This window comes from Oscarella lobularis, chromosome 9 (assembly GCF_947507565.1).
Source record: "Oscarella lobularis chromosome 9, ooOscLobu1.1, whole genome shotgun sequence".
Classification (NCBI taxonomy): domain Eukaryota; kingdom Metazoa; phylum Porifera; class Homoscleromorpha; order Homosclerophorida; family Oscarellidae; genus Oscarella; species Oscarella lobularis.
The window spans coordinates 2,997,168-3,023,147 of NC_089183.1; the positions used below are offsets into that span (position 1 = coordinate 2,997,168).

A 25,980-nucleotide genomic window follows, 5' to 3' on the forward strand; every position below is an offset into this window, starting at 1 on the left:
TTTGCATGAATCTACTGTAAAATCGCTGCGTGGAAATAAAAAAATCATGACTCGAACGTTTGGCCGTCGCGTATTTGGAGACAGGATGTATTTCTCGCCGAGGCCTGCGATCCAACGGACGTTTTTCTGATCGGATTGATCAAGCGAGGCAGAGGCAAGCGATTTTCGCGCGATTCGCCTACGAAATGCGCTCAGAGCTCGAATAGAAGCCCGCGATTTTGGTTTTGGACCTAGAGGAGGCTTCGCGAACGCAACAGAGCTCGGTGAAGGCCTAAACGAAGACGAAATAGCAAAAGCAGGAGTTGCAGCGCCGGTCCCGTGATAAAATGGAGGAGACGGAGGATCGATGGTCTCGGAGACGCTATCCGAGTCGTATTGAGACAAAAGAGCCGTGCACGGGAAAAATTTTCGTTCGCTGCTCGAGAGCCTACCGTGCGCTAGAAAAAGCGGGTAAATTCGCAAATAGAGAATTTCACAAAACGAATTCAGTGTTACACTTTCGAATTAGCACCACAGCAACCGCTTGTAGGTCGCCCAAGCTCATCTGATGAGTATCGTGCACGACAAAAGTGTCTGTATTCTCTATAGTCTTTATTAGAAATGATTTGTTCTCCAAAGAACTGAGCAGAACGACTCGTCCATCCAAACTCATTATCCTAAGAAAACCAAAGCAAATTCCATAGACAAGCCATGCGGCACTTAGTTTTCACTTGCATAACTCTTGTGCGAAGGCTGGATAGAGTTCTCTAATCAACTCCTGGCTACCGTGCTGCAGTCCAAAAGGCATGTCACAGATAACTCTATCAATTGAAGAGGCACCGAGAAGAGATAAGTCTAAACACCAAAACTATCGACAGAATTATTCGAGGAAATAAACAAACCTGTAGCATCAGTTTGAAGAAGATGAACATTGCTCGTACCAGCAAACAGAACATTGGTAGATGCAATCTCCAGCTGAGAACTGCTGACGTCAGATCCAATATAGAATGCATCCTGAAACAGAAACAAATGTCGACTGTTCTCCCTTGGCCACATTTTTTCCCGCACTTTCCACTCCATTGCTGCTTCGATGAGGATAGAAGCGGTTCCACACATCGGATCCAAGACAATGTTTCCAGCCTTAGCGTACAAAAAATGAAGTCAATGCCTCTATGGATGCATTACGCTGTACCTTTATTTCAGCCAATCTTGCTAAGGTCCAAGCCACAGTGGACCTCAATCCTGAAGTCCGTATGTATGACCGACTTGACAGAGGAATTCTTTTAATAGAAAAAAATGTTTAATTAAATAAACAGCCAATGATCTATTGATACTTACTTCGACACGGGAAGACCAATGACAAGACTCTCATCATTCAAATGAACCGACACCTAAATCCCCCCATAAATCAAGGAAGAAAAAATTCAATTCAAAATTCTACCTCAAGAGAAGGCCGTCTCAGATCGGCTTTCAGACCAAATTTGCTTGAAATGAGAGCCCCAAGTCGAGCACCTAATACCTATGTACATACACTATCAGAAGTGGTTGTCTCTGTTTTGTATTCAGCGCGCCTGAGACTGTATCCTTTTCCCCGCGCGTCCCGCGCACTTGCACGATACTCGAAACGTCAGAGACGGCGATTCCTGTCTCTGTTTCTTCGAGGGAGGTTCCTCTGTTTCTTCCTCCTGCATTTCCTTCCACGTATCCAGTGCCGCCTGCCAGACTTTTTCGGACGAGAACGAAGCGTTGACGACGTTTGCCAGACGAATTTCAGCTAAAATCGGTTCGTCAAAAACAAAGGAGACTAGGCTGGGTGGGATTTACTCACGTTTCGCCGTCAAGACGTGGACGAAGAGCCGTTCGGCCGATTTCAACTTCAGCAGACTGTCTCGAGTGCTTCGAGTGGCGAAGAAAACTTTTCCGCGATTCGCTTCGACCTACGAGACCGCCTTTCTAGGCGAATAGATCGCTAACTGCATCTGAGATGCTCACACATTGCTGCAGTCAAGTCGATCCGTTATTTCCGTCGCCAGAAATGTCTCAATTCCTTTGCCAGCGGTGCAGAAGAACTTCTTCATCTGAGACGAACCCGTGACGCGTGACGTCATGGGCAATACCTTTAACGATTTCCAATGTGTCACATTAAATCTGCTCCCACTACGTCTAACATATCTACTTTGCTGCAAAATCACCACGCAAATTTCATCCCCCACACCTACGCAGACAAACAGTCGGATCGTCCGGATCTTTGCCCGGATCGCGGAAAAAGTCCGGAAGGCACTTTTCACATCGATCGCCGGTAGTGTTGTGCTCGCAATCGACGCACACGCAGCCTCTTTGCTCATCGTACACGCAAAGGTCGCTGTGACCGTAGCAGAAGCAGGAATATCCGTTTGTGCAATTGCAGACGCCGCGAGCGAGCGTCGCGTCGTAGGCGCACGAATCGGCTCCCTCGCAGTCGCACGGTTGACAGCCAACATTTGGTGTGAATTGGAAGAAAAAATCCTCGCAGCCTCCGTCGCATTTGGCACCGGCAACGCCGGGATGGCACGTGCAATTTCCGACCGTCTGATGGCATTCAATGCCAACTGAACCGGCGTTGTTGCAATTGCACGGCTCGCACCCGGGCCAAGGTTGAAAATTAAAAAATCCTGGCTCGCAACCGCCGTCGCATTTGTCGCCGGCAACATTCAACAAACACTGACAAACTCCCGTCGTCGCGTCGCATTGAAGGTTAGCAGAGCCTTGATTGTCGCATTCGCACGGTTCGCATCCGATGCCGTTAGTGAAATTGAAAAAGTTGGCATCGCACTGATCACACTTGTCGCCGACAACGCCTGGATGACAATAGCACAGTCCCGCGTCATCGGTGCACGACTGATTGATAGATCCGCCTGGGTTGCAGTTGCACGGCTGGCAGCCGTCCGTAGCGTTAAAATTAAAGATATTCGGCGCGCACGCATCGCATCGGAGTCCGACGACGTTCGGAGGACAGACGCATTGACCAGTCGTGCTATTACACTGTGCATTCGGATCAGCACATTGACAGGCTAAAAAGAGAGAAATTCGTTATTGACTCTCCGCGATTTTGAGCTCTTACATTGACATCCCGTCGATGTGAAATTGAACGTTCCATCACGGCACCGATCGCAACTCAAGCCGACGATGTTTGGTTGACACGAACACTGACCATCTTCCTTGCGGCAAATGTCGTTGATTGCGCCGACGTCGTCGCAGACGCACGGATCGCAGCCGTTTGGATTGTTGGGATCGAGACCGAAAAAGCCGTCTTTGCACGCGTCGCACGCGCCCGTCACGGGGTTGCGCTCGACGTTGACGCGGCAATCGCCGCAGTCGATGCCGTGCGTGTTGTTCGTGCAATTGCAGACGCCGCGAGCGAGCGTCGCGTCGTAGGCGCACGAATCGGCTTCCTCGCTACAGTCGCACTCCTGACAGACGAACGACGGATCGTCGAACGCTCTCACGTAACTAGCGTTGTTGAAAAGCGCTTGGCAACGATCGCAGCTCGCTCCATTCGTGCGAGACGACGGTGTGCAATCGCACTGGTAGACTGGATTGGCAAGGGTCGGTTCGATGCACGCCGAAGCGAAGCCGTTGCAGCTGCATCGTCCCGTTATCCTCAAATCAGCAACTGTAAAAAATTCTGCACCCTAGATAGCAGAAAGCTTAGTCGTGTCATTTCACAACTAAATAAACGTACGACAGATATTGCGTCTGGGGCGAAGCCCATGAATCGAAGGCGAAGCATTCGAGTACTGAGAAAGTCCTGCAAAAGAAATCGTCGTGCAGGAAGCTCGTTTTCGCGTCAACCACTGGCTTACCACAAATTCTCTAGCGTGGCCAATGGTGCCGGGACGCAACGTACCACCAGTGAATACAAAGTCGATGTTGATCTACGAAGGAATTGGAAAAAGAAAAGGTGCTCTCCTCCTTCGATCTTACCGTGTCTCCTCCCGCGACAGGACTGGTGTCCGTGGGTCCGTGGCAAAGGACAACATCAGCAGGATCGCTCGACGCAAATGCTCCTTTTTCATTAACGCCAAAGACGCTCAGGCAGCGAGTGGACGGGTCGTCGACAACATATTCAAGCGGAACGTATGATCCGTCCTCGATCCTTTTCTCCAAAACAAAATCGCGAGGCGAGTATGAATTTCCCATCCGAAGATGAACGCTTAAGACTTCGTACACCTATGACAGTAGTAAACTGACGCGAAAACAACGTAAGTCTACCTGCTTTAAATCTATATAAAAGGACGCCGCTTGAATGCCTCCTTTAGACTGCCACCACGATGCTTGGTCGTTGTTCAGCGCGTCCGACGGCGGATGATCAGTCGCGTTGCACGTCCTGTTCTCATTGGCCACCGGATCAAAGTAGACTTCGGGCGGATTGCCGCACGTATCGACCGACGACGCCATCAGAATGTCATTGAAAAGAGTGAATGAGCCCGGGGGAGGTTCCTGAGCCCCGACGAGAGCGAAAAGGGCGAGGAGAGCAACGACTAGATGGCAAGCCATATCGTACTGACGTCAGCACGCCTTTCAGCCAATACTAAGACAGGGATCCTAATGCTATTTCTTAAATGATACAGAAACCCTTTACACAAACAAACGGTTTGTCTCCACGCGTTTCAAGCAGAAACCATCAGAACTACGCGAACGCTTATCTATGCCAGGGCCTCTAAATGATTTCTCCCTGAACTCACGAGAACCTTCTAGGTCACACTCCCGTCCCTAGTACCTTCCAAAGTGACGCTATCGGTACCAGGAACAAGCCGCCGATCCTCTTGACGATCACATTCAACAGAGACCTTAGACTGGGAAAAAACTTTTTAGATTTACTTCGTAGCATCATACAATAAACGTATAGTTTCGTTGTTCTACAGATAAGTCACACAGAGAGAGGAAAAATGAAGTGTACTTACAAGGAACTTAGAGGGTAGCGTTATCATAAAACCTCTGGCCTCATACACCATTCGATCATTGGCGCAGCATAACGAAATCAAATTTCATGCACACATAAGCACTATAACATAAAAAATACAGAGAATCACTCCAAGACCTCTTTGTTTTGCCAGTACAAAATCGTTCTCACTTAACTAGTGATTTGAACAATTGGGAGACTGTCGCTTTGCCCATTTTCACTTGGGTTGTCAGGTGGACTCAGCTGCCTCTTCTCGGGAAGGGCCTCCTCGAAAGGAGGCGGTTGCTCTTGAAAACCGGGCGGCGGCTGCTGCATGAACGAAGCCGGGTGCATTCCACCAGGCCCATAGGCCGGAATGGCCTCCGTTGGCCAGCTCTGATGCGGTTGAGTGGGCTGGCGACCGTTCTTCGACCTGATGCATAGACCAACCAAAACGCCGACAATGAGAACAACACCAATCATCACGCAGCTCACAGCAACGGCAGCGACTCCTCCCTTTGACAACGCTAAGTATAAGAAAGAATAAAGATCCAACTAATTGGAATTTTTGGTTACAGTGACGTATTAAAGTACAGTCAATGATTAGACCCTCACTGTAACCAATGCCATTTAGATTAGTCTGTATGAGCAACGTTTCTATATGCCCATTGAATATACAGTTAATTCACGTATAGAGAGTTTTTTCCCTTTACTTTACTTACGGCAGTTCTCTTCATCGTTATCGCAGTCATCGTATCCATCACAGCGTTTGTGATCACCAATGCATTTCCCATTTCCGCACAGAAATCGATACGACGGACAGGTGCAATTGCGTTCGTCCGAATTGTCTCCACAGTCGTCATAGTAATCGCAAACGGCCCAACGGAAAAGACAGCGTCCGTTGTCGCACATGAAACCCCCGCACGGCGTCGGCGAGCAATTCTCCTCGTCCGACCAATCGCTGCAGTCGCCGTCGCCGTCGCAGACGTACGTATTGCGTATGCACTTGCCGTCGCGACGACACCGAAATTCCAAATTCGGGCGGCAATTCACCGGATGCGTGGGCGGGGAACGCGTCGCACAGCCCTCTTCGTCCGACTTGTCGTTGCAGTCGAATTCCCCGTCGCACACCCAACTTCGTTGGATGCACTTCTTTTTGTTTTTGCATTGGAATTCGCAGTCTGATTTTGGCGTGGGTGTGGTCGAGGCAGTTGTTGTAACGCGAACGTTTGGCTTTGAAGGCGTTGTAGGCGAGCGACTTGGTCTAACGGTGGCGTTCAGCGACTGTGCGATGACGTGTGCGGCGAGTAGACAAAGAAATGGAGCTAAATCGTTAGGGAGGTGAGCTTCTGTCGTTCTGCGAGGTCTCCCCCTTTCTGATGGACCCCGAGGATTCTTTCGACAAACCTGAACGTTTTAGTGACATTGCAGTCGGCGAATAAACGGTGAAGCCTCGAAAAAAACGAACCAGGCCTGGTGTTTACGTCACGGCCCAGATTACGTCACGCGCGCGTGCGCGAGCGAGCGAACGCATACTTTTCAATAAATTCAAATCGATTCGCCGTAATAATCAACAGATGATCTATATCTACTTACTCGTTAAAAGTTAGCATCCAGCCAGCCGCATGCTTAGCCACGTACGAGAATATTCATGCACAAAAAAAAGCAGGCTCTGCTCTACACAAAAAGACATATACCCCCGGTTCCAACTGTTCATTCTCATTTAGTTGCATCAAGACTGTCTCTTCTCGGAAACGGCCTCGTCAAAAGAAGGCGGTTGCTCCTGAAAACCGGACGGCGGAGGGCCAGGCGGAGGCGGCATGAAGCATGCCGGAACTTGAATCATTGCACCAGGGCCGTTGACAGGTGGAAGAGCAGCTTCCGTCGGCCAGCTCTGATGCTGCGACTCGACGCGGCGATTCTTCGACCTGATGCACAGAGCAACCAGAGCGCCGACAAAGACGACGATTCCAATAATGGTAAAGGTCACGGCAAGGATAGCGACCACTCCGCCAGACAACGCTACATATAAGAAAGTACAATCAATACAGCGCAATACGCAGTACTAGAAAAAGATACTGGGAATCTCAGAGTCTATAAGCGAAGGACAAACTCCTCGTGACGTTGAGTTTATTTTTCGAGGAAGTTGTACTACTAATAAAAGCCTTTCTGTTTCGAAGCGTCTCCCGACTAATAAAAGATGCACACTTACGGCAGTCATCTTCGTCATTATCGCAGTCGACATCTCCGTCGCAGCGCCGAGAATCAGAAATGCAGCGTCCATTTCCGCACAGAAATCGATGCGAAGGACAGTCGCAGTCGCGTTCGTCCGAGCTGTCGCCGCAATCGTCGTTGTAGTCGCAAACGTCATATCGATAAATGCAGCGTCCGTTGTTGCACTGAAAAAGCTCCCGCCTATAACGCTGACGATCGCAGCCCATCGTCGACGTCGTCCGCCGCGGCCACTGCGTCGTCGGCAACAGCGACGTCGTCGGCGACTGCGGACAGCCTCGCTCGTCCGAGTTGTCGGCGCAGTCGTTCACGTCGTCGCAGACGTCCGACTGATGAACGCAGCGCCCGTCGCCGCACAAGAATTCGAATCTCGACGAGCAATTCTTCGTCGGCGTCAGCGTCGCACATACTCGTTCGTCCGAATCATCGTCGCAGTCGGACACCCAATCGCACACCCGACGTGCCGGAATGCATTTGCCGTTGTTCCGGCACTGGAAAAATCCCAATGGGCAACTTGATGCCATTGTGGTAGCGGTGACGTTTATGGAAGTTGTAGCAGTGGCATTTATGGCAGTTGTAGCAGTGGCATTTATGGCAGTTGTAGCAGTGGCATTTATGACAGTTGTAGCAGTGGCATTTATGGCAGTTGTAGCAGTGGCATTTATGGCAGTTGTAGCAGTGGCATTTATGGCAGTTGTAGCAGTGGCATTTATGGCAGTGACGTTCGTCGCAGTTGTAGGCAAGCTTCTAGCCGCTCGCATGGAGAGGACGTGCACGGTGAGTAGACAAAGAGTCGCAACTAAATCCATAAAATTGATTAGTTATGCACGGTCCCAGAATCCTATGTCAGTCTAAACTTTGCGATTAATTAATTAATTAGGAACTTATTTGAAATAACTGTGCCTCGGGGGTTCGTAATTTAAAAGATTCTTTAACTATAGGGAGGCCGAGTTAGAGAGAAAAAATTCATCATCAGCGAAATCATTTGGCTTTTCAACGGAAGTGGTTTTCCGCGACGACGTCGTACAAAACTCAGGCTGAGTTATGACGGCCGGAGGTAGGCTATAGGACGATTTTGTGGCAAGACTAAACTACCGTGCATGGGAGAGACAAAGCGGTGGAAGATTGTGAGCGATGACGTCACGTCCTACTAAAACCGATGGTACATGATCGACGATTCGGGGCAAGGTTGCGAACTGTTCTTCCCCAAATGGTTGGCCTTTAGTCTAATAGTCGCAGGGCACAATTTTCTTCGTCAAAAAGCAAAACAGGTCTTTGCGAGCAGCTAACGCTCGACGACAGCCGGGTAGGGGAATCATTCCGTAAGCGGGTGATGGTTCGGTATAACTGCTGTAGGATACGGCTACGTACGGTACAAACCTGAACGTTTCTGTAACATTGCGGATGGTCAACGGGAACAAACGGGATGTCTTAAACAAACACGTGCTTACGTCTAGCATACTCGATAAAATTAACTATATGCACGGTCCCTAGGTCCCAGAGCCGATGATATTATTCTATGCCAGTCTGAACTTCGCGAAAAGCTCCTAGCCATTAAAATCACCGGGCCAGGCTATGGAACGATTTTTCTAAAATAACAGGGTTTTGCGAGCAACAGTCGTTCAAAAGAAGAAAAAGAATTGAGTGGGAGGAAAGTGATGCTGACCCACAACGGTCTCGCGGTAACTAGGCGGCTCCCCCACCGTACAAACCTGAGCGTTTCAGTGACGGATCGCTGAAGACACCCAACGAAGGGATCCGGATCGTAGTCGCGAGGTTTCCTAATTCGGTTGTGCCTCACACACACGTGATTGGATATATCTCTCTTTGAAATTGTACGACGTACTCCTAAGAGTCCTTGTCCAAGAATCAATAAATAAAATTTTATCTGTACCTAAAATTAGCCACCTTTCGCAACGGTTCGTCGATTTTTTTTCAACCTAGCATTTTGGATTAGCTGCTCAAGGCGTAATTCCATACCTCTGTGATTTAATTAGCCCAAATCTTCGAAGTCGCGGAGGCGCCCAAATTCCCATTACGCTAAAAAATCCCTTCTGTGCAGAAAGACTCAGCGGCAAACGCTAAAAATAAAACACCGTGTGACTACACAAGGAGAAGTCCCTTCTCTAACTATCCAACAGCTGAGCATCTTCGCTCGCATTTTCACTCGAATTGTCATCAAGGCTCGCTCTTTTCGGCGACAACAACGGGCTGAGACAGAGGCGGTGGGCGAATACGTCATCATCGGTTGCGGCGGCGGCGGTGCGAAAGCGACGGAATTCGATCCGCCTGACGCATGGCCCGGAATCGCAGTCAACGGCATTGTGAACGTAGGAAGTGGCTCTGTTGACGTGACGCCTCGCGATCTTTGACCTTGACGCACACGCAAACGGCGGCGGCGACAAAGAGAAACAAGAAAACGATGCTCGTGCTGACAGAAATCGAAATAATCACACCCATAGACACTAGAAGAAAAAAAAAAGAGCGAACGCATACAATTGATTCAATAAATTCAAAAATCGATTCGCCCTAATAATAAACAGATGATCTATATCTACTTACTCGTTAAAAGTTAGCATCCAGCCAGCCTCATGCTTAGCCACGTACGAGAGAGAATATTCATGCACACAAAAAAGCCAGCTCCGCTCTACTACACAAAAAGACATATACCCCGGTTCTAATTGTTCATTCTCATTTACTTGGATCAAGACTGTCTCTTCTCGGAAACGGCCTCGTCAAAAGAAGGCGGTTGCTCCTGAAAACCGGACGGCGGAGGGCCCGGCGGAGGGCCCGGCGGAGGCGGCATGAAGTATGCCGGAACTTGAATCATCGCACCAGGTGGAAGAGCATTTTCCGTGGGCCAGCTCTGATGCTGCGACTCGACGCGGCGATTCTTCGACTTGATGCACAGAGCAACCAAAGCGCCGACAAAGGCGACGATTCCAATAATGGTAAAGGTCACGGCAAGGATAGCGACCCCTCCGCCAGACAACGCTAAAAAAAGCCCAGTCAGTGACGGAGAGAAAGAACTAAAATATCTAGGGACAGCTATGATTAGATTCCTTGTATCGTTGGTATTAGCAACCACTGGGTTTAATTAATTAATTAATTAACTAATTCGCGTATTTCTGATTATACAAACGAGATAAACTTACGGCAGCCATCTTCGTCGTTATCGCAGTCACGATCTCCGTCACAGCGGTAGGACTTATAAATGCAACGCCCATTTCCACAACGAAATTCATATGAAGAAGAACAGGATCTGCTATAGCCCTGCGCTTGAGTGGAGAGAAGCAGACAAAGAGCCAGAACTAAATAAATAAATAAAAAAAATTATTACCCAAGGCACGCTACAGAAGCTGGCGTTATAATATATTCTAGGAGCCTCTCTTCCTCCCTCCCTCCCTCCCTCCCTCCCTCCCTCCCTCCCTCCCTCCCTCCCTCCCTCCCTCCCTCCCTCCCTCCCTCCCTCGCCTCAAAGAATCTTCTGGAGAAGGAATTTGTGAGCGATGACGTCACGTCCTACTAAAAAAACGGATGCTGATCGACTCGCGGGGCAGGTTGCGGACTGTTCTTCCCAAAATAGGTGGCTTTTAGATTCTCATCCTACAAGCCTAATAGTCGTAGGACGATTTTTTTCGTCAAGAACAGATCTATGCGAGCAGCTAACGCTCGATACTAGAATAGCCGGGTAGGAGAATCGGTCCGTAACGGGTAATGGTTCGGTAACTACTGTGGGCTACGGTGTACAAACCTGAGCGTTTTCGTAACATTGCGATGGGTCAACGGAACAAACGGGATTCCAACAAACACGTGACTACGATATATCGTAGTGATAATCAATAAAATAAATCTAATCCGCTTTAAACAACCTAAAATCTTTGTGCAACAATCGGCCAAGATTCTGTTCTAATAATCCGGATTTGCATACCTCTACCATTTGATTGGCTCAATTTTTTTACTAGATACCATGGTCTAAAATCAGATCAAAGTTGGATAAATATGCCCCTTCTCACCAACGTTCTCGCTAAAAGGAGGCGCGCTGGGTAGGACCTCGTTATAAGGAGGCGATCGCTCCCGGCAGCGGAGTCATGGCAAATGCCGGATTCATTGCACCACCGGGCCCATAAGCCGGCGGGGGAGCAGTGTCCGTCAGACAGCTCTGTTGCGGTAGCGCGGCGCGACGTTTCAGCTGGACGTACAGAGAAACCGAAGCGCCGACAATGACGACGATTCCAAGAACGCTACAGGTCGCAGCAATGATAATAATGATCTCTCGATCTCGGCGAGAGCCGCGAGACAACTCTAAATATAAGAAAGTACCGATCACGTTGAGCCAAAGGATGCACACTTACGACAGTAGTCTTCGTCATTATCGCAGTCGGCATGTCCGTCGCAGTATTGATAATCGAAAATGCAGCTCCCATCTCCGCATTCATAAGACCATTCATAAGACCATGTATGCGTATCACAATTGCAGTTGCGTTCATCCGAGTCGTCACCGCAATCGTTTTGGCCGTCGCAAACGCGCGAATAATCGATGCAGCGCCCGTCGTCGCACAGAAAGTCCGACCCCAAACGGCAAGGCGGCGTCGTCGGCAACTGCGTCGTCGGACAGCCTCGTTCGTCCGAGTTGTCCCCGCAGTCATATACCTGATCGCAAACCGAACGTCTTGGAATGCATTTGGCGTCGTTTCTGCACTGGAAAAATCCGAATGCGCAACTCGAGTTCGTTGTGGCGCTAACATTTCCAGCTGTGAAGTTCGTGGCAGTGACGTTTTCAGTCGTAACGTTCGTCGCAGTCGTAGGCGTAGCAGTGACGTTTTCAGCCGTAGCGTTCGTCGCAGTCGTAGGCGAGCTTCGAGCCGATCGCACGGAGAGGACGTGTACGGCGAGTAGACAAAGAGTCGCGACTATATCAATAAAATTAATCAACGATGCACGGATCTCCCAGAGCCGAAGTCATTCTATATGAGTTAAACTTTGCGACAAGCTCCTATTTTAAAATGACTGCGCGCCATTATGGGACTTCAACGGCGCTTGGAGCGTCGTGGATGCGCGCTCTCCAGTTTAGAACTAACAGGAAGTGCTTTCCCCCGCGTTGTACGAAACGCATGACGACCGGGGGGCAGGTTAGAGGACGATTTTCGTCAAAAGGGTAGCTAGCTCTCGGAGAACAATGGTAGAGAAACATGAGCAAATGAGGAATCGTACTAAAGTCTCGTGTTGATCCACCAACGGTCCCGCGGTAACTAGGCGGCTCCCTCACAGTACAAACCTGAGCGTTTCAGTGACATTACGATGGATCGTTGAAGACACTCAAACGAAGGGATCCGGATCGTAGTCGCGAGGTTTCCTAATTCGGTTGTGCCTCACACACGTGATTGGATCTCTCTCTCTCTCTCTCTCTCTCTTTGAAATTGTACAACGTACTCCTTGTCCAAGAATCAATTAAATAAAATTAATTTTATTTACACCTAAATTAGCCCCTTTGCAATGATTCGTCGATTTTTTGAACTAAAACTTTGGATTAGCTACTCAAGGCGTAATTCAATACCTCTATGATTTAATTAGTCCAAATCTTCGAAGTCACGGAGGCGGCGCCAATAATCTCAAATTCCCATAGAGCTAAAAACAAATCCCTTCTGTGCAGAAAGACACAGCGGCAAACGCTAATAAAATAAAACACCGAAGCATAAAAAGTAGTACCGTGTGACTACATAAGGGAGAAGTCGCTTCTCTAACTATCCAACAGCTGCGCATCTTCGCTCGCATTTTCACTCGAATTGTCATCAGGCTCGCTCTTTTCGGCGACAACGGGCTGAGACTGAGGCGGTGGCGGATACGTCATCATCGGTTGCGGCGGTGCGAAAGCGACGGGATTCAATCCGCCCGGCGCATAGCCCGGAATCGCAGTCGACGGCGGCATTGCGAACGTGGGAAGCGGCTGTTGACGTGACGCCTCGCGATCTTTGACCTTGACGCACACGCACACGGCGGCGACGACGAAGAGAAACAGGACGATGATGCTCGAGCTGACAGAAATCGAAACAATCACACCCATAGACCCTAGAGAGAAAAAAAGAGACGATTATAAATTAATTGTTGATATACGAGAGAGAGGGAGCGCAGAGGCCGGGAAAAAAAAACTATTTCCGGCACTCCACTATACATATCTAATAGCGACTTTACATGGATGAGAACAATCGATTTCATCCGTATCACAGTCGTCGTAGCCGTCGCAACGTGCGTATTCAGCGATACAGCGTCTATCTCCGCAAAGAAACCCCGTCGAACAGGTCTCGCAGTTGGACTCGTCCGATTTATCCCAGCAGTCGTTATAGCCGTCGCAAAGCGAATACGTTCCTAAGCAGCGGACTCCTCTGTCGCACAAGAAACCGGCGCACGGCGTCGGCGTGCAGTCGTCCTCGTCCGAACCGTCGCCGCAGTCGTTATCCCCGTCGCAAACGTACGTCGCACGAATGCATTTGGACGTGTAACGACACTGAAATTCTGAATTCGATTCGCATGTTGTCGATGACGTTGTGGGCGTGGCGAGCCAGTTGAGGTTGACGTTGATAAGGAAAAGTGCAACAGCTACATACATAAGATTACGTTATTATATATTTTTTGAGCCCTCTCATTTTTTTTGTACCCGAAGAGGGGCCCCCACTTTGTCGGAACACTGATTCGGTGTCCGTGCATGCTGTGCGCTGGGCGACTGTGGTTCGCGAATAAGCCGCGAAAGCGCGGAAAAAGGGGCGTCGACGCGCGGGACTCGCGAAATAGGACGATTGAGCGTTCCTCTTCGTTAGACGTCCTGCTTCCTACAAACCTGAACTCCTCAGTGACATGATGAGCGTTTCGAACTCGTAGAATTGCAGCGCGAGAAACGCGATTACGGCTCGATCACGTGATACATGCGTCAGAGGAAGTGACATCATCAGACTGCGAAAATTTGACGAAACACCGGACTTACAAACACAAGACTCAAACACAGACGTTCGCAGTATAACATATCAGTGACTATGATGCCCACCTTCTTCTTCCTCACTGAACCGCTTATAGGACCCCATCGCCTTACCACACCCCCGCGCATTATCCAGCGCATTTCCCAGCGTCAGTATAAGACTCAGATCGAGATGACCCGAATCCGTGCTACCGCGAATGGGAAATTCCGGTTTCAGTTCGCCGCCTTCTTTCGAATTGAACGTTGAGCACGCTCTCGGTTGCTCGTTGATGACGAGACACAGTGACGCGAAATCGGCGGCCGTCACGTCGACGGACATGTCGTACATGATCACGTGATAGGAAGAGGACGCCAGCGACGTGCGCACCGTCCACGTGCACGTCAACTTCGGACGCGCCTTGGTGACGGGAAGCGAGTGCGGAAAGACGATCGCGTCGAAGGAACTATCGAGAGTATTGTTATAGACGTATTCCTTGTTCACTCTCAGTGTCGTCGTGCAAACGACTCTATATAGAAATAATATATGGTATAAGGAATATAAGACTAGGGTATCCAAGACTTACTGTGTTGCTCCTGATCCTTGAGTTCGGGGTCGAAACCACATTGGTTGTGGTGGTAGCGTTGGCACCGGTGGCGGTTTCACTTCCTTGCACTCTCGATGGACCGTTGTGAAGTCGTAAAAGCATTCGATTATTCTATGCAAAAGTGTCGCGCTCTAGTCCAGCCGTAGTAAGTGCTGCTAAACTAATTATTTAGGAAAAGGAGACGGTACGTGAATCGGGTGATAGTCGACTGATCGCATATGGGAGAAACACGAGGATCGAAGCACGTATGAGAAGCAAAAGAGCTACTGACGTCTCTAGCTTAGGGTATGGTACTATAGTAGATTAAGAAGAAATGGGCCTTTGCTAACATGGCCTCACTGAAGCAGAAACACAAGGTCACAGACTTTCCTATCCCATTAGTACCCTAATGCTGCATGTCCGTGTCCGACGTCGTCGTGATGCAAACACTCAGCCGTCTTCAACTGAAAGAAGGCCGTCGACAATATAACAAAGTAACGAGCGATCGTCATCGTCCCACGGGCAATAGCGGCTGCTCTCCGAATGATGCAAGAGACGATTGTGTGAGCCGTATATATGTATCTAAGTCGGATAGAAATTTGCGTAACTAAATTCGACGAGGAGGGCCCCCAATTGAGATCACCAACCTGCAAGCCTGCAGGCTCTATATACATAAGAGATTCTTTCGCTGCAATATGGCAATCAATATGGACACCAAATTTTGTGTCCTCGCCATACACGATGATGATGATGATACGAGGCTCGTTAGACCCTCGTGCCGGCGCAGAACGGATGCCGGACATATAAATGCATGCCGTGCCCCTGATTAGTCCAGAATCTGGTCCAAGAAGAGCTAGCGAGCGCAACGAGGAGATCTCCCTCACAACGGCTAACGCGCGCGGAACTGCGTTCAAATCAGCGAAGCAGTGAACACAAACAAACGAGGGGCTAGGGACCGAGACATGTGATTCTGCGCAGTAGACGCACGTGACGTAGAACCCCACTTGTCTCGTTTGTGTGTTAGGGTGAAAGCTCGCAAATCGACGAAAAAATTCCAAAAAATCTAAAAACCTTTTAAAAATTTTCTAAAACATTTTAGAGTAACATCTACCTACATACAAAGGTTTCTCAGCATATTACATGAAAAAGAGACTGTTCTTCTTTGTCTATAGCCTCCTTCAACTGCTGAAATTCAACCGAAACCTTGTATATGTAGGTAAATAATACCCTAGAATGTGCCAGAAACATTTTCGAGCGATTTCTGGTTATCGTCGAAACGATAATAGTCGTCGCTTTGAAACGGCGACGGTAATTGCAAACACGAACCCCTGAAAAAGTATAACCGGGTTTCTAACACCTATTATTGGGATTTTTTTCATCATATGCGAGCTTCTACACTTGCTTCTGTACAGAGACGAGAGACAAGTGGGGTTCTACGTCACGTGCGTCTACTGCGCAGAATCACATGTCTCGGTCCCTAGCCCCTCGTGTTAGCGTCACAAACAGTGCTCCCCCGCTCCCCCACCAATCGATCTGGCTCGCGGTAAAAGCGCGTTGAAGCAATGGATGACGATCTCGCGGCAGGCCAACCAACCGGAGATGAGATCACGGATACTAGAAGAAGTATCCATGATGAGATTGCCGCAATGTCGCTCTCCGGCCGCCACTCCTCTTCCTTTACACGAGCCGCCGCACTGGAAAAGGAAACAGAAAGGTAAGCGTCACGCCCTTTCGCGCACTGTTTTAGATACAGTACATCCATACAACTGCCAACCCAACCAGTAAGAGTTTAGTAGTCATTGTTTTAACTTTTAGGATACACGCACGCAGCCTGATGCATAAAATGCGTAGACCACTGCGTAGACCAGATTCAAGCGGCCAGTTGCGTACGCCAAGCAGAAGGTAAGGACCGATATATAAATGTCACGTGAATTTCTAATAATAAAATGTGGGACCCCACCTCGCTAACACTTTCTATGACGCCTAACTAGCTGCTTCAGAACGTTAATTAGTTATTTACGACTGTACTGTAGGGCTTTGATAAAAGTAAACTTCGATTTGTCACGACGTCATGTATAAGGCAGTACTTGCATTCGCGCACTTTAGTGAGAGCGAACTCGCAAATAATATATCTTCAATGCTTTAGGAACAGCGTTGAAAAGTCACATACCGGTGCTACTCTTGTATGCGCCTCGTCGTCACCTCCTCTTAAAGAAGAGGCACAACGGCAAATATCGACTTATTCGTATCAATTGCAATGCAAATCCTTCAGTTCTTGTACTGCCGGTGTGTACTCTGCCGGTGTGTCTTGGGGTGATCACCGTGATGCCAGTTTTAGCGAGAAGTAGAAACGCAGCCTTTTTCTAACTGGCACGCTCTTTCAGGCTTTTGTTCTTTTTAATTAATTGAGTCTTTCACCAGTGGTGTTTGTCTCTTTTTCAAGAAGAAGAACGAAATGCAAAAATAACAGCTAAACAATACAAAAAAACCAAAGGCCATTCTTGAAATGTTACATTACTACAACGCTCTGTGTCGAGTTGCCTGGCGGCCAATGCTGTTGCATTTCCTCTTCAACATTGGCAATAGCATAGTATTCAAAATCGTTCATCTACTCATATTATCTTTAAGAAACGTTGTGACTGGGGATTACTCACAAGAGCCATTTCCACTTCAAAAACGTTTCTATTTAGATGGGTAAATGCAGTAGGTGTAAAAGACGTTTTCTCTCCTATACAAGAGAATGATTAAAATATCAAATTAAAGTTGAAACTCGCCAGGTAAATTTCGCCAGTACAACAAAACGTTGTGCACTGCGTGTGAAGACAAAACCAGTGCCCTCACAGTGATATTCTAAAATACCAATTAATTATTCAACGTACAGATGATATGTATACATAAATACCTCTCCTTTCGAGACCATTGTCCTAACAGTTGGAACAATCAATTTCGTTGGCCCTGAGTAAATTTTAGTCGGCACCGCGTTTCCACTCAATGGATGACCGAGGTAAGACTCAAGCTGAGCGGCTGGCTCTTCAATAGCGTGAATCAAACTGTGGGAGAGTACGTTCATGATCGTTCCCAATTCTCCAGTAGAAGAAACGGTCTACCGTCAAAATTAAAAATCTCAGAAAAAAACTCTCGCGTTCCTAAACTTGCCTGGAGAAGGTAAGTCATCATTTGCGTGGCATTTTGAACGAGCTGCTCACGCAGAGGCAAAGCCAACATCTCGGCCATTTTTTGACGAGTTGGAGGATCGGTTTCCTTGCTCACTTTAGCAATGACTTCGTTAAACTAATAAAAAATTATGACAACATTTCCAAAGTCAAAAAAAAGACAAGCAGAATTTACCTGCCCCCAGGCGCACTCTGTTGCACTAATAGCACGCATGTACATAAACGTATTGACCCAATATTCAAATCTAGGTAAGAAAATATCTGACTTAAGCTACGTATAGATTTAGATGGGCTACATGCTGCGCTGCTTCTTCACTTACCTATCCATGTAACTGCTATTGGGCTTGACTTTGCTTTTCATTGACGCCAGTGTGTCAACAAAGCCATACTTTCCTATATCCCACTACGGTACCCTATTGCCGCATGCCCTTGTCGATGCAAACACTCAGCCGTCTTCAACTGAAAGAAGACCGTTGACAGTATGGCAATGTAGCAAGCGATCGTCATCATCCCGCGGGCAACAGTGGCTATTCTCCGAATGATGCAGGAGACGCTCGTGTGAGCCGTATGTATCTAAGTCGAAAGAAATTTGCGTAATAAATTCGACGAGATGGGCCCCCACCCAATTGAACCTGCAAGCTCTATATGCATAAGAGGTTCTTTCACTGCAATATGGCGACAATATGGACACCAACTTCGTGTGCTTCTCGCCAGCATGAGCTCATGCTCGCATAGAGCGTCATACGAGGCTCGTCGGGCCTTCGTGATGCATGCATGCCAAGAGGTAGCGCACACTCAGCAGTCTTCAACTGAAAGAAGACCGTTGGAAGACGGTCGACAATAGGCACAGAGGAGTGTACAGAGAAGAGGTCCATCTGTCTCTGGCGCGCGCTAACACCTCGGTGGTTCAAGGTCCGGGTTCAGAGCGTGGTTCAGTTCTCCGATTTAAGCCAGTACAGCCGGTGCACAGAGTCAGCAATATCTCCCACTGTATATGGAGTCTTCCAGTTATTCCCGTAAGACCAACTTGCAGCGTAAATACTACAAAGCCGCGATCCTGCATCATACAGTAGGCGGCTCGGGCTCATACGAGCGCGGATCATGCAATCGTTCTTTGCGTACGCCTGACCACAAGTGAGTGTCGCGCCGCGTCTGATTGTGATACTCACAGCCTCGCGTGGCAGTGTGGCGCCATAGAGATGTAATAAGAGTAGTACCCTATGATATTAAGAAATACCAGCAATAGTTTAGACGCGTCAGTGTACTAAAGTAGAGTTGGACCCCGAGTCACTTCAAACCATGCCCCGCTCACGCATCTTAGCGAGCTGAAGGGGGTCTGGATGAATTCCCACCTCGCTACCTCGCTGTACATGTAATGGTCACTATTATTTTAGTTAAACCAATAGACAACTCTTAGTCACTGTTTTAGGAACGCGGCTGAAAAAGCGATTGCGACATGCAAGGAGACAGTCACTCCGGCACCTATTGTACGCGATAGCCGTGAATGGGACACTTGCAAATCTGCGCCTGGAAAATACTGACATCGACTTGCGTATTTTATACTGTGCGTGTAGCTGGATAAGTGCAATTATGACACCGGTTTCACGCGAGCACAATCTAGCCTAAGCCGCCGCCTAAGCCTACTATTGCCAAAGTAAAAAGCTAACAAAACAATCTACGCAATTAAACAGCGGATACGACTTCAATGAAAAAATAGGTAAGCAATGTCAAAAAGCAAAGTACCCTCTCTTAGACTGCTACACTACCACGACACTCTGCGTTGAGTTACCTGGAGGCCAATATTGTTCCGTCTCTCCTTCAATGTAAGCAATAACGTAATATTCAAAATCACTCATCTAGTATTAATAAAGTTAGTCCCGAAACACAGTGCCTGTATTGATAAAGAAGAAAATTACCGGAGCCACTTGCACTTCAAAAACGTTTCTGTTTAGATTGGTAAATCCGGTGGGGATAAAAGACGTTATTTTGTCTAAAAAAGCGTAATTCAATTGCACAAATCGCGTGATTAGAAATCAAAACTCGCCAGCCAAATCTCGCCTGTACAAAGAAACATTATGCACTGCGTGTGAAGATAAAACCAGTGCCCTCACAGTGAGATTCTATAAGCACCAATTATCCAACGTCAAGATGAGCTATAGATCGATAGATAGATGGATGGGTATACCTCTCCTTTTGATACCATTGTCCTAACAGTTGGGACAATCAATTTCGTGGGCCCTGAATAAACCTTCGATGGCACCGCGTTTCCACTTAATGGATGTCCGAGGTAAGACTCAAGCTGAGCGGCTGGCTCTTCGATAGCGTGAATCAAACTGTGAGAGAGTACGTTCATGATCGTCCCCAATTCGCCAGTAGAAGAAACGGTCTACGATCAAAATTAAAACTCTAAAAAACTCTCGCGTTCCTAAACTTGCCTGGAGAAGGTAAGTCATCATTTGCGTGGCATTTTGAACGAGCTGCTCACGCAGAGGCAAAGCCAACATCTCGGCCATTTTTTGACGAGTTGGAGGATCAGTTTCCTTGCTCACTTTAGCAATGACTTTGTTAAACTAATAAAAAATTATGACAACATTTCCAAAGTCAAAAAAAAGACAAGCAGAATTTACCTGCCCCCAGGCGCACTCTGTTGCACTAATAGCACGCATGTACATAAACGTATTGACCCAATATTCAAATCTAGGTAAGAAAATATCTGACTTAAGCTACGTATAGATGGGCTACATGCTGCGCTGCTTCTTCACTTACCTATCCATGTAACTGCTATTGGGCTTGACTTTGCTTTTCATTGACGCCAGTGTGTCAACAAAGCCATACTTAGGACCCCAAGTACACTACAAAACGTTATCATTCGAAACTGGTTTTTCTACGCGGAGAAATAGATCGCAATACCTGAGCCACGTCTCCTTTGAAAACACCTGGACCTCCTCCCCAATTCACTGGCCTAGGCAGATTATAACTCTCGATTGCCGAGAACACAGCTGCTGGATCGGAAATTCCAAACTCTTCCATAGACCACGAGGCCCAAAACTGCTTGCTAGTAAGATCAAAATTCCACGATTTCTTAAATAAATATTGCTCATAATGCTCTTGTTATTTAAATGATTAAATAGTACCTGAGCCATAGCAGCAATTTGAGGTGACGTCTGCACAGTACGCCCTGCAAGCAAAAAATAGTCAAAATTTCCATTTTCAGCTAAGGCCCATACAGTGAATTCCAAGCAAGCCTTGACACCCGTACTTCTTCGCGTCTTCCATGTGCATGAGAGTTCGATTGACCCACAATTCAGGCGCCGTCAGTCCGGGATCGTCTTCCATCTACGGTATAGCCCACTTGCCGTGCTTAGTGATGTTCATGTAGGAAGGATCAACGGGCGTGTTCCCAACACTCATGTCAATAGAAGTGACTGCTGAATATTTTGCAGACAAGACCTATATCGAAAGAAAAATGATAAAAATTCCATGCAGAAACACCGTGCTACTTTGTCGAAAATCGTTCGATCCGGAAGCGGTCCTACAACCCAGCCACAAGTAGCTGCAGTTAAAAAAATTGACAGTGAAGCTCTACAGTATATCGTTATAAGGATAAGGCAAACCTAGATTAAACGAGGCGTTGACAGCATCGTGAGCTGCTGCAGCTGAATTGAGATCGTTTACCGCTGATTCAAAAACTGGGTTCCTACCAATGACAAACGAACTAAGATTGGATTAATGCTTCATCTATAAAAGACGTTACTTTGACGTCATTTTTCCCCACTCCCATCCCTCCGGTGTCCATATCCAGTAATAGTCCAGCGGTAGTCCCATCTTTTGAAGTCGAGTAAAAATTCCCTAACAAACCAAACGTCATATAAAGGATTTAGTCAAACTAGAGTAAGAACCTTGTAGTAGTCTTGCGTAGACGGAGCAACCGCCGTGCCATTCGCCATAACACTAGCCACAGAACCGACCAACGTGTATCTATATAAACCCAAATCTTATATGTTCGTTTTTCAGCTAGAGACTCTCACCCGTGAGACTTTGCGTATGACTCTCCTTCTGCCGTTGAAACGCTCAAGTGATCATGAATCTGAGCGTTATAGTACGTCATCAACGTCGAGAAATTCCCAGACGTCGAAGACGAATTCACAGAGGCGTAACCTTCAGTGCGAACAAACCCGTAACCTTACAAGAAGAGAAGTAAATTAAAGTACATCGATATCCTTATACACTGTACCTTCACCAGGAGGCTTAGGACTCAGCACGTTGTCCATAAGCTGCCCATTGTAATACGTATTCAAAGGAATTGATCCAGGAAAGGACTGGGTATGAACAAAGCCTTCAACGCGAACGAACTCGTAGACACCTTCGCATTCTGCACACTAGAGTCGATCAACATCACTCAAAGAAGCAATAAAATATATTTTCTTACTTGAGTCGTAGTCAAGAAATTATCTTGTCTACTTTTGCTGTAGTACAGATTCAGAGGTGCAATTGGTGGCGCTTGGGGAATCGTAAGTGGAGTCTCGGTTCCAACGCACGTTTTGACGCCAACGGCATGGGCATGTTCAAAAGAGTTCTTCAACAAGAGACCGGTCTTGTCGAAGACGGCATTATTGCCCTGGGGCGTCGTAGGGTAAGGACAATTTCCAAGCTGCACAGAACTGCTATAGCAGTCCATATCAAAAATCTGAGGCACACAAATAAATACATAATAGATTAAAGATTTTGATTGTAGTCACTTGGCTCGCTCCGTAGGAATAATTTCCCGTTGGCAATGCAGCGTAGCCCCATTGATTCCTCATCGTATTCGCATACGACGTCGCATAGCTTTGCTTCACAGTCCCATCCTCATTCACATCTTCCTAAAATTAAATAGAGTAGAGTAGCTCTCTCTCAAAGGAATTCTTTTTCTTGTACCTTGAGTCCTACCCATACTGTTGGCTCTCCTCTATTGGATCCCGGACTATGAGGATAGGTGTGGAGTCCAATAAAATTCATTTTCTGCTTGCTATAAAATAATATTCATTAATTAAAAGAAAGCACAAATAAATATAGTCGTGCCTGATCTGGGTTGTGATTGCTTTGTATTCAGTCTCTCCCCACCAGTCTGGACCCTCAGGCTAGATAGAAAACATGAGGCAAATGTATCTATCTATCTTATTAGTATACGAAATCATGAAAAGGCTGAAGACCACGAACGTCAAAAGCCGGCTCAGCGAATTCGTCCAAATTCGGAAGACGAAATTCTCCCGTCATCGTCTCCTCAGGAATGATATCACCTGCGAGTAAAAATTCAAAATTTGACTGCAAAAAAAAGACTCGGGGATTTACCATAGAGTCGAAAACGAACGCCGAATTTCTCCGCAATAGCGTAGGCTGCGTATAAAACGCCCGTCGAATCGCCGCCAATAGCGAACAACTGAGTCAATCCGTGATGACGCGTAGTCTTCAGTACATAGCTCTGTTCGCCAATTGGTCTCTTCGATCCAAGAGAAAATCTGATATAGAGAGATCTAAAAAAAGCAAGGGGAGTAACGCGAGCGTGGGCGTGCCTTTCGATGAGAACGTCGTCGCTTTCGTGCAAAACGACGGTGTTGTTTTGCACTTCTAGGAGATCGGTGAGATCTGTGGCTTCGTCGTGCAAGTCGAGCCACTGATTCGTCGCGTGATAGACGTAGCGTCGGACCTAGGGAGAGTGCGCGTGTTTCGCGAGCGTCTGAGACGAGACGCTGGCGCTGCTTGCCTCCTTTGCTGCGAGAAGGTGCTCTTCTTTCTGATACCACACCGCGCCGCTCGGTTTCGCCTCCACTGCAGCCGCAGTTAGGGCGAGAACAAGAAGGAAGTACATGTCTAGCGTGCGATGTATCACCTGATCTTTGAAAAAACCGTTATGGAAATTTTGGTCAATACTTAGTGAGTCATTTCCTTTGACCTTTTAGGCAGGGTGCGACTTTAAATTCAGGGCGTAATTGCCGTTGGTATAATTAGATACTGAGTGCCTAGAAACTGTGGCATATCGTATCGCAACTATTTATTTGCATTGCATCTCAAACCGGAGCCATTCGGTCTTTGCACTCCGTCACGATGTCGTCGACTTCCCAGATGATCGTACTTGTCTACGTCGGTTTTGCCGCCCTGTGCACGACGAGGGCCGGAAGCATCGCAGTGAGAAGACTCGTGCATATTGTCTCTTCATGCAGTTGGGATTCTTATATGTATAGGTTGCTCCTCACGACGGTGTTGGACCAGATCCTAAAGTCGGTTTGCACGGTCACATAGAAACTACGAGTATGACGCTTTCCATTAGGAGGTGGCCAATGCTATTCTGACCTTGTCCTGCGTCAAGGGTGAGTCAGCTACGTAGGCGCGCTATATACTTCTCATGCGAAGTCGAACTGACTTTAGGTCAAGAAACCATTGCCTGCGAAGGCAACGTCGCGAGGTACTAGATTCTAAGAAGGGCGTTTTTGTGGGGAACGCCCTTCCGTTCAACTTACTGGTGCTTTGTGTCCCCTAACCAAATAAGATTGACATGCCCTCCGGACACCGTTATTCGCGTCACCGAAGCAAATTACGGTCGAAGCGACTTTCCGACGTGTCCCCATCCGCAGCGAAGCAATCTCAATTGCGGAGATCGGGCTAGGTACGTGAGAGCATATGCAAAATATTGACCGGATTTTGGAAAGGTTATATATAGATCCATTTCGACGGTGCGTCACGAGTGCGACAATCGACGTCACTGCGTCGTGACCGCGACAAACGGAGTTTTTGGAGATCCGTGCGTCGGAACGTTCAAGTATCTTCAAGTCAAATATGACTGCGAACCAGGTTCGGGAATGATCGAGAATTTATAAGTTTCCTTAGTGAAATTGTCTTTTGTTCCAAAGCTTTCTCCGTCATTGCGTGCGAAGGTTCATCGGCCACGTATAGTTTTTAGATGCATCGCGTATATAGGATGCTTTCCTATATTTGACTTTTTAGCCTATCCTGTCCAACTGGTGAAGTGATTCGAATTATCAAAGCCCTCTACGGTCGAACGGAGTTTCAGCTCTGTCCCCATCCGGCCAGAGGAAATTTAGCCTGCGGTTCAGCTAGGTTCGTTTATCTTGCGTGGACCCCGGAAAAATAATGATATTTAAGATTCTAATTTAGCCATTCCTTGGCCAACGTTCAGAGTCGTTGCGATTATCAGGCAAGCTGTACGGTGCCATCGAGCAACGGCGTGTTTGGAGATCCGTGTCCTGGCACCTACAAGTACTTGGAAGTTCAATACCGCTGTGGCTAATCATAAATGAGACGCGCCCAGAAGTCGCCACATGCAGACCGAGAGTCTCATAAACAACAAATTGCGTGTGTTCGATCGTTGGTGTGTTAGAAACGTTTAGAAATGATTACATGATTTCTTGTTCGTCTTCTCCAACCTGAGACCGTTATTCGACTATACGCTACTAACAGCATGCAGGCAGTCGATCAATGAGCTGTATCACGACGAGTCCCTGCTGAAAAGCACGTCTGGTTGTGGGTAGTGGACTGTTTCGGTCTCCCTGAGATAGGCCACTTGATCATTCCCTGAACGAGTAGTGCAGAAGCTGCACGCGCTGTACATGTGTCTCCTCGAAAAACACATCATTGTGAGCGCTGCCGAACAAAGGAACAGAGCCAAGTTGAAACTCATAACGCCATAAACTATAAAGGCTCCGAGTCCAACAAGACCAGAACCAACAAACTGAATAGCCCACATAATGCAAGCGACGACGGTAAATCCAACATTAGTAGCCCAACACACGCCAACAGCATTGCGCACCTACAAGTACAATTTTTTAAAAAAATTACCTTATTAATTAATATCCAGCGATTTGCCTTCGTTTTTGTGTTGATGTTTGACGTCATTTCCGCACACAACGTCAGAAGGCACGCGAGCGCACCGACCTAATAACATCAGCACTTTTCGAGGATGCCAGGTTACTCAGTACTGTACCAAGGCAACGACTAGAGTAGGTGCAGCAAAGCCTTGGGCGAGAGAGAAAGCGTTGATCCTTTCGGTGCGATATGTCGCGGAGATGTTTAAATGCGATTTGAAATGACTGAGTACTTCTGATTGTATCGCCATCACGGCGACGACAATGCCAAACAGAGCGAGAA

General features: G+C 47.5%; 7 protein-coding genes and 3 long non-coding RNA genes across 17 annotated transcripts; 3 read left to right on the forward strand and 7 right to left on the reverse strand.

The window, feature by feature from the left end:
• Window positions 1-425: 425 nt before the first annotated feature.
• Window positions 426-2,071, reverse strand: LOC136191547 (THUMP domain-containing protein 2-like). Its single transcript, XM_065979904.1, has 10 exons — window positions 1,972-2,071; window positions 1,808-1,916; window positions 1,551-1,753; window positions 1,421-1,498; window positions 1,318-1,370; window positions 1,172-1,259; window positions 1,048-1,119; window positions 882-993; window positions 711-834; window positions 426-656 (listed from the first exon to the last, which is right to left on the reverse strand). Exons 3-10 carry the CDS (start codon window positions 1,668-1,670, stop codon window positions 473-475), a joined length of 831 nt encoding a protein of 276 aa, XP_065835976.1. The 5' UTR covers window positions 1,671-1,753; window positions 1,808-1,916; window positions 1,972-2,071; the 3' UTR covers window positions 426-472.
• A 50-nt stretch (window positions 2,072-2,121) lies between these two features.
• Window positions 2,122-6,402, reverse strand: LOC136191542 (laminin-like protein epi-1). 3 transcript variants are annotated; one of them, XM_065979895.1, is made up of 10 exons: window positions 6,308-6,402; window positions 5,623-6,225; window positions 5,093-5,427; window positions 4,923-5,023; window positions 4,231-4,814; window positions 3,943-4,188; window positions 3,822-3,893; window positions 3,701-3,766; window positions 3,080-3,650; window positions 2,122-3,029 (listed from the first exon to the last, which is right to left on the reverse strand). In XM_065979895.1, the coding sequence occupies exons 5-10, from the start codon at window positions 4,513-4,515 to the stop codon at window positions 2,182-2,184; spliced, it is 2,088 nt and encodes a 695-aa protein (XP_065835967.1). In that variant the 5' UTR covers window positions 4,516-4,814; window positions 4,923-5,023; window positions 5,093-5,427; window positions 5,623-6,225; window positions 6,308-6,402; the 3' UTR covers window positions 2,122-2,181. The 3 variants fall into 3 exon arrangements, with proteins under 3 accessions (XP_065835967.1, XP_065835966.1, XP_065835965.1); XM_065979894.1 differs by having other exon boundaries at window positions 4,231-4,549; window positions 4,739-4,814; window positions 4,923-5,427; XM_065979893.1 differs by having other exon boundaries at window positions 4,923-5,427.
• Window positions 6,403-6,466: 64 nt separating this feature from the next.
• On the reverse strand, window positions 6,467-9,779 carry LOC136191544 (low-density lipoprotein receptor-like). Of its 3 annotated transcripts, none has more exons than XM_065979898.1 (5): window positions 9,695-9,779; window positions 9,041-9,597; window positions 8,845-8,989; window positions 7,113-7,931; window positions 6,467-6,922 (listed from the first exon to the last, which is right to left on the reverse strand). In XM_065979898.1, the coding sequence occupies exons 4-5, from the start codon at window positions 7,891-7,893 to the stop codon at window positions 6,633-6,635; spliced, it is 1,071 nt and encodes a 356-aa protein (XP_065835970.1). In that variant the 5' UTR covers window positions 7,894-7,931; window positions 8,845-8,989; window positions 9,041-9,597; window positions 9,695-9,779; the 3' UTR covers window positions 6,467-6,632. The 3 variants fall into 3 exon arrangements, with proteins under 3 accessions (XP_065835970.1, XP_065835969.1, XP_065835968.1); XM_065979897.1 differs by having other exon boundaries at window positions 8,845-8,980; window positions 9,027-9,597; XM_065979896.1 differs by lacking the exons at window positions 8,845-8,989; window positions 9,041-9,597; window positions 9,695-9,779 and adding an exon at window positions 8,513-8,834.
• LOC136190915 (low-density lipoprotein receptor-related protein 4-like) lies at window positions 9,626-12,466 on the reverse strand. The gene is made up of 6 exons (XM_065979210.1): window positions 12,411-12,466; window positions 11,488-12,045; window positions 11,202-11,437; window positions 11,095-11,107; window positions 10,288-10,443; window positions 9,626-10,126 (listed from the first exon to the last, which is right to left on the reverse strand). The coding sequence occupies exons 1-6, from the start codon at window positions 12,427-12,429 to the stop codon at window positions 9,837-9,839; spliced, it is 1,272 nt and encodes a 423-aa protein (XP_065835282.1). The 5' UTR covers window positions 12,430-12,466; the 3' UTR covers window positions 9,626-9,836.
• A 255-nt stretch (window positions 12,467-12,721) lies between these two features.
• On the reverse strand, window positions 12,722-15,477 carry LOC136191546 (very low-density lipoprotein receptor-like). 2 transcript variants are annotated; one of them, XM_065979902.1, is made up of 5 exons: window positions 15,071-15,224; window positions 14,666-14,797; window positions 13,968-14,608; window positions 13,325-13,729; window positions 12,722-13,201 (listed from the first exon to the last, which is right to left on the reverse strand). In XM_065979902.1, the coding sequence occupies exons 3-5, from the start codon at window positions 14,074-14,076 to the stop codon at window positions 12,873-12,875; spliced, it is 843 nt and encodes a 280-aa protein (XP_065835974.1). In that variant the 5' UTR covers window positions 14,077-14,608; window positions 14,666-14,797; window positions 15,071-15,224; the 3' UTR covers window positions 12,722-12,872. The 2 variants fall into 2 exon arrangements, with proteins under 2 accessions (XP_065835974.1, XP_065835975.1); XM_065979903.1 differs by lacking the exon at window positions 12,722-13,201 and adding an exon at window positions 15,313-15,477 and having other exon boundaries at window positions 13,589-13,729; window positions 15,071-15,247.
• A 628-nt stretch (window positions 15,478-16,105) lies between these two features.
• On the forward strand, window positions 16,106-17,159 carry LOC136191551 (uncharacterized). The gene is made up of 3 exons (XR_010670860.1): window positions 16,106-16,379; window positions 16,481-16,567; window positions 16,812-17,159. It is a non-coding gene; the product is annotated as an uncharacterized lncRNA (long non-coding RNA).
• On the reverse strand, window positions 17,080-24,170 carry LOC136191541 (uncharacterized). The gene is given in 26 exon segments (XM_065979892.1): window positions 17,080-17,273; window positions 17,320-17,393; window positions 17,440-17,515; window positions 20,024-20,224; window positions 20,274-20,408; window positions 20,466-20,535; window positions 20,605-20,690; window positions 20,749-20,919; window positions 20,973-21,016; window positions 21,066-21,288; window positions 21,339-21,391; window positions 21,453-21,535; window positions 21,593-21,687; window positions 21,738-21,816; window positions 21,867-22,020; window positions 22,073-22,217; window positions 22,268-22,525; window positions 22,578-22,700; window positions 22,756-22,846; window positions 22,900-22,958; window positions 23,008-23,117; window positions 23,170-23,336; window positions 23,391-23,524; window positions 23,582-23,707; window positions 23,771-23,844; window positions 23,892-24,170. Coding segments are annotated over 24 exon segments (2,835 nt in total). The 5' UTR covers window positions 23,687-23,707; window positions 23,771-23,844; window positions 23,892-24,170; the 3' UTR covers window positions 17,080-17,174.
• LOC136191550 (uncharacterized) lies at window positions 18,725-19,848 on the forward strand. 3 transcript variants are annotated; one of them, XR_010670859.1, is made up of 5 exons: window positions 18,725-18,854; window positions 18,909-18,972; window positions 19,268-19,402; window positions 19,460-19,661; window positions 19,710-19,848. It is a non-coding gene; the product is annotated as an uncharacterized lncRNA (long non-coding RNA). The 3 variants fall into 3 exon arrangements; XR_010670858.1 differs by having other exon boundaries at window positions 19,268-19,661; window positions 19,714-19,847; XR_010670857.1 differs by having other exon boundaries at window positions 19,268-19,661; window positions 19,710-19,846.
• Window positions 23,851-25,258, forward strand: LOC136191549 (L-rhamnose-binding lectin CSL3-like). The gene is made up of 9 exons (XM_065979905.1): window positions 23,851-24,003; window positions 24,060-24,095; window positions 24,146-24,185; window positions 24,244-24,280; window positions 24,365-24,481; window positions 24,536-24,666; window positions 24,726-24,762; window positions 24,820-24,933; window positions 24,991-25,258. The coding sequence occupies exons 1-9, from the start codon at window positions 23,923-23,925 to the stop codon at window positions 25,121-25,123; spliced, it is 726 nt and encodes a 241-aa protein (XP_065835977.1). The 5' UTR covers window positions 23,851-23,922; the 3' UTR covers window positions 25,124-25,258.
• LOC136191553 (uncharacterized) lies at window positions 25,206-25,931 on the reverse strand. The gene is made up of 3 exons (XR_010670861.1): window positions 25,817-25,931; window positions 25,699-25,767; window positions 25,206-25,642 (listed from the first exon to the last, which is right to left on the reverse strand). It is a non-coding gene; the product is annotated as an uncharacterized lncRNA (long non-coding RNA).
• Between the last annotated feature and the right edge of the window lie 49 nt (window positions 25,932-25,980).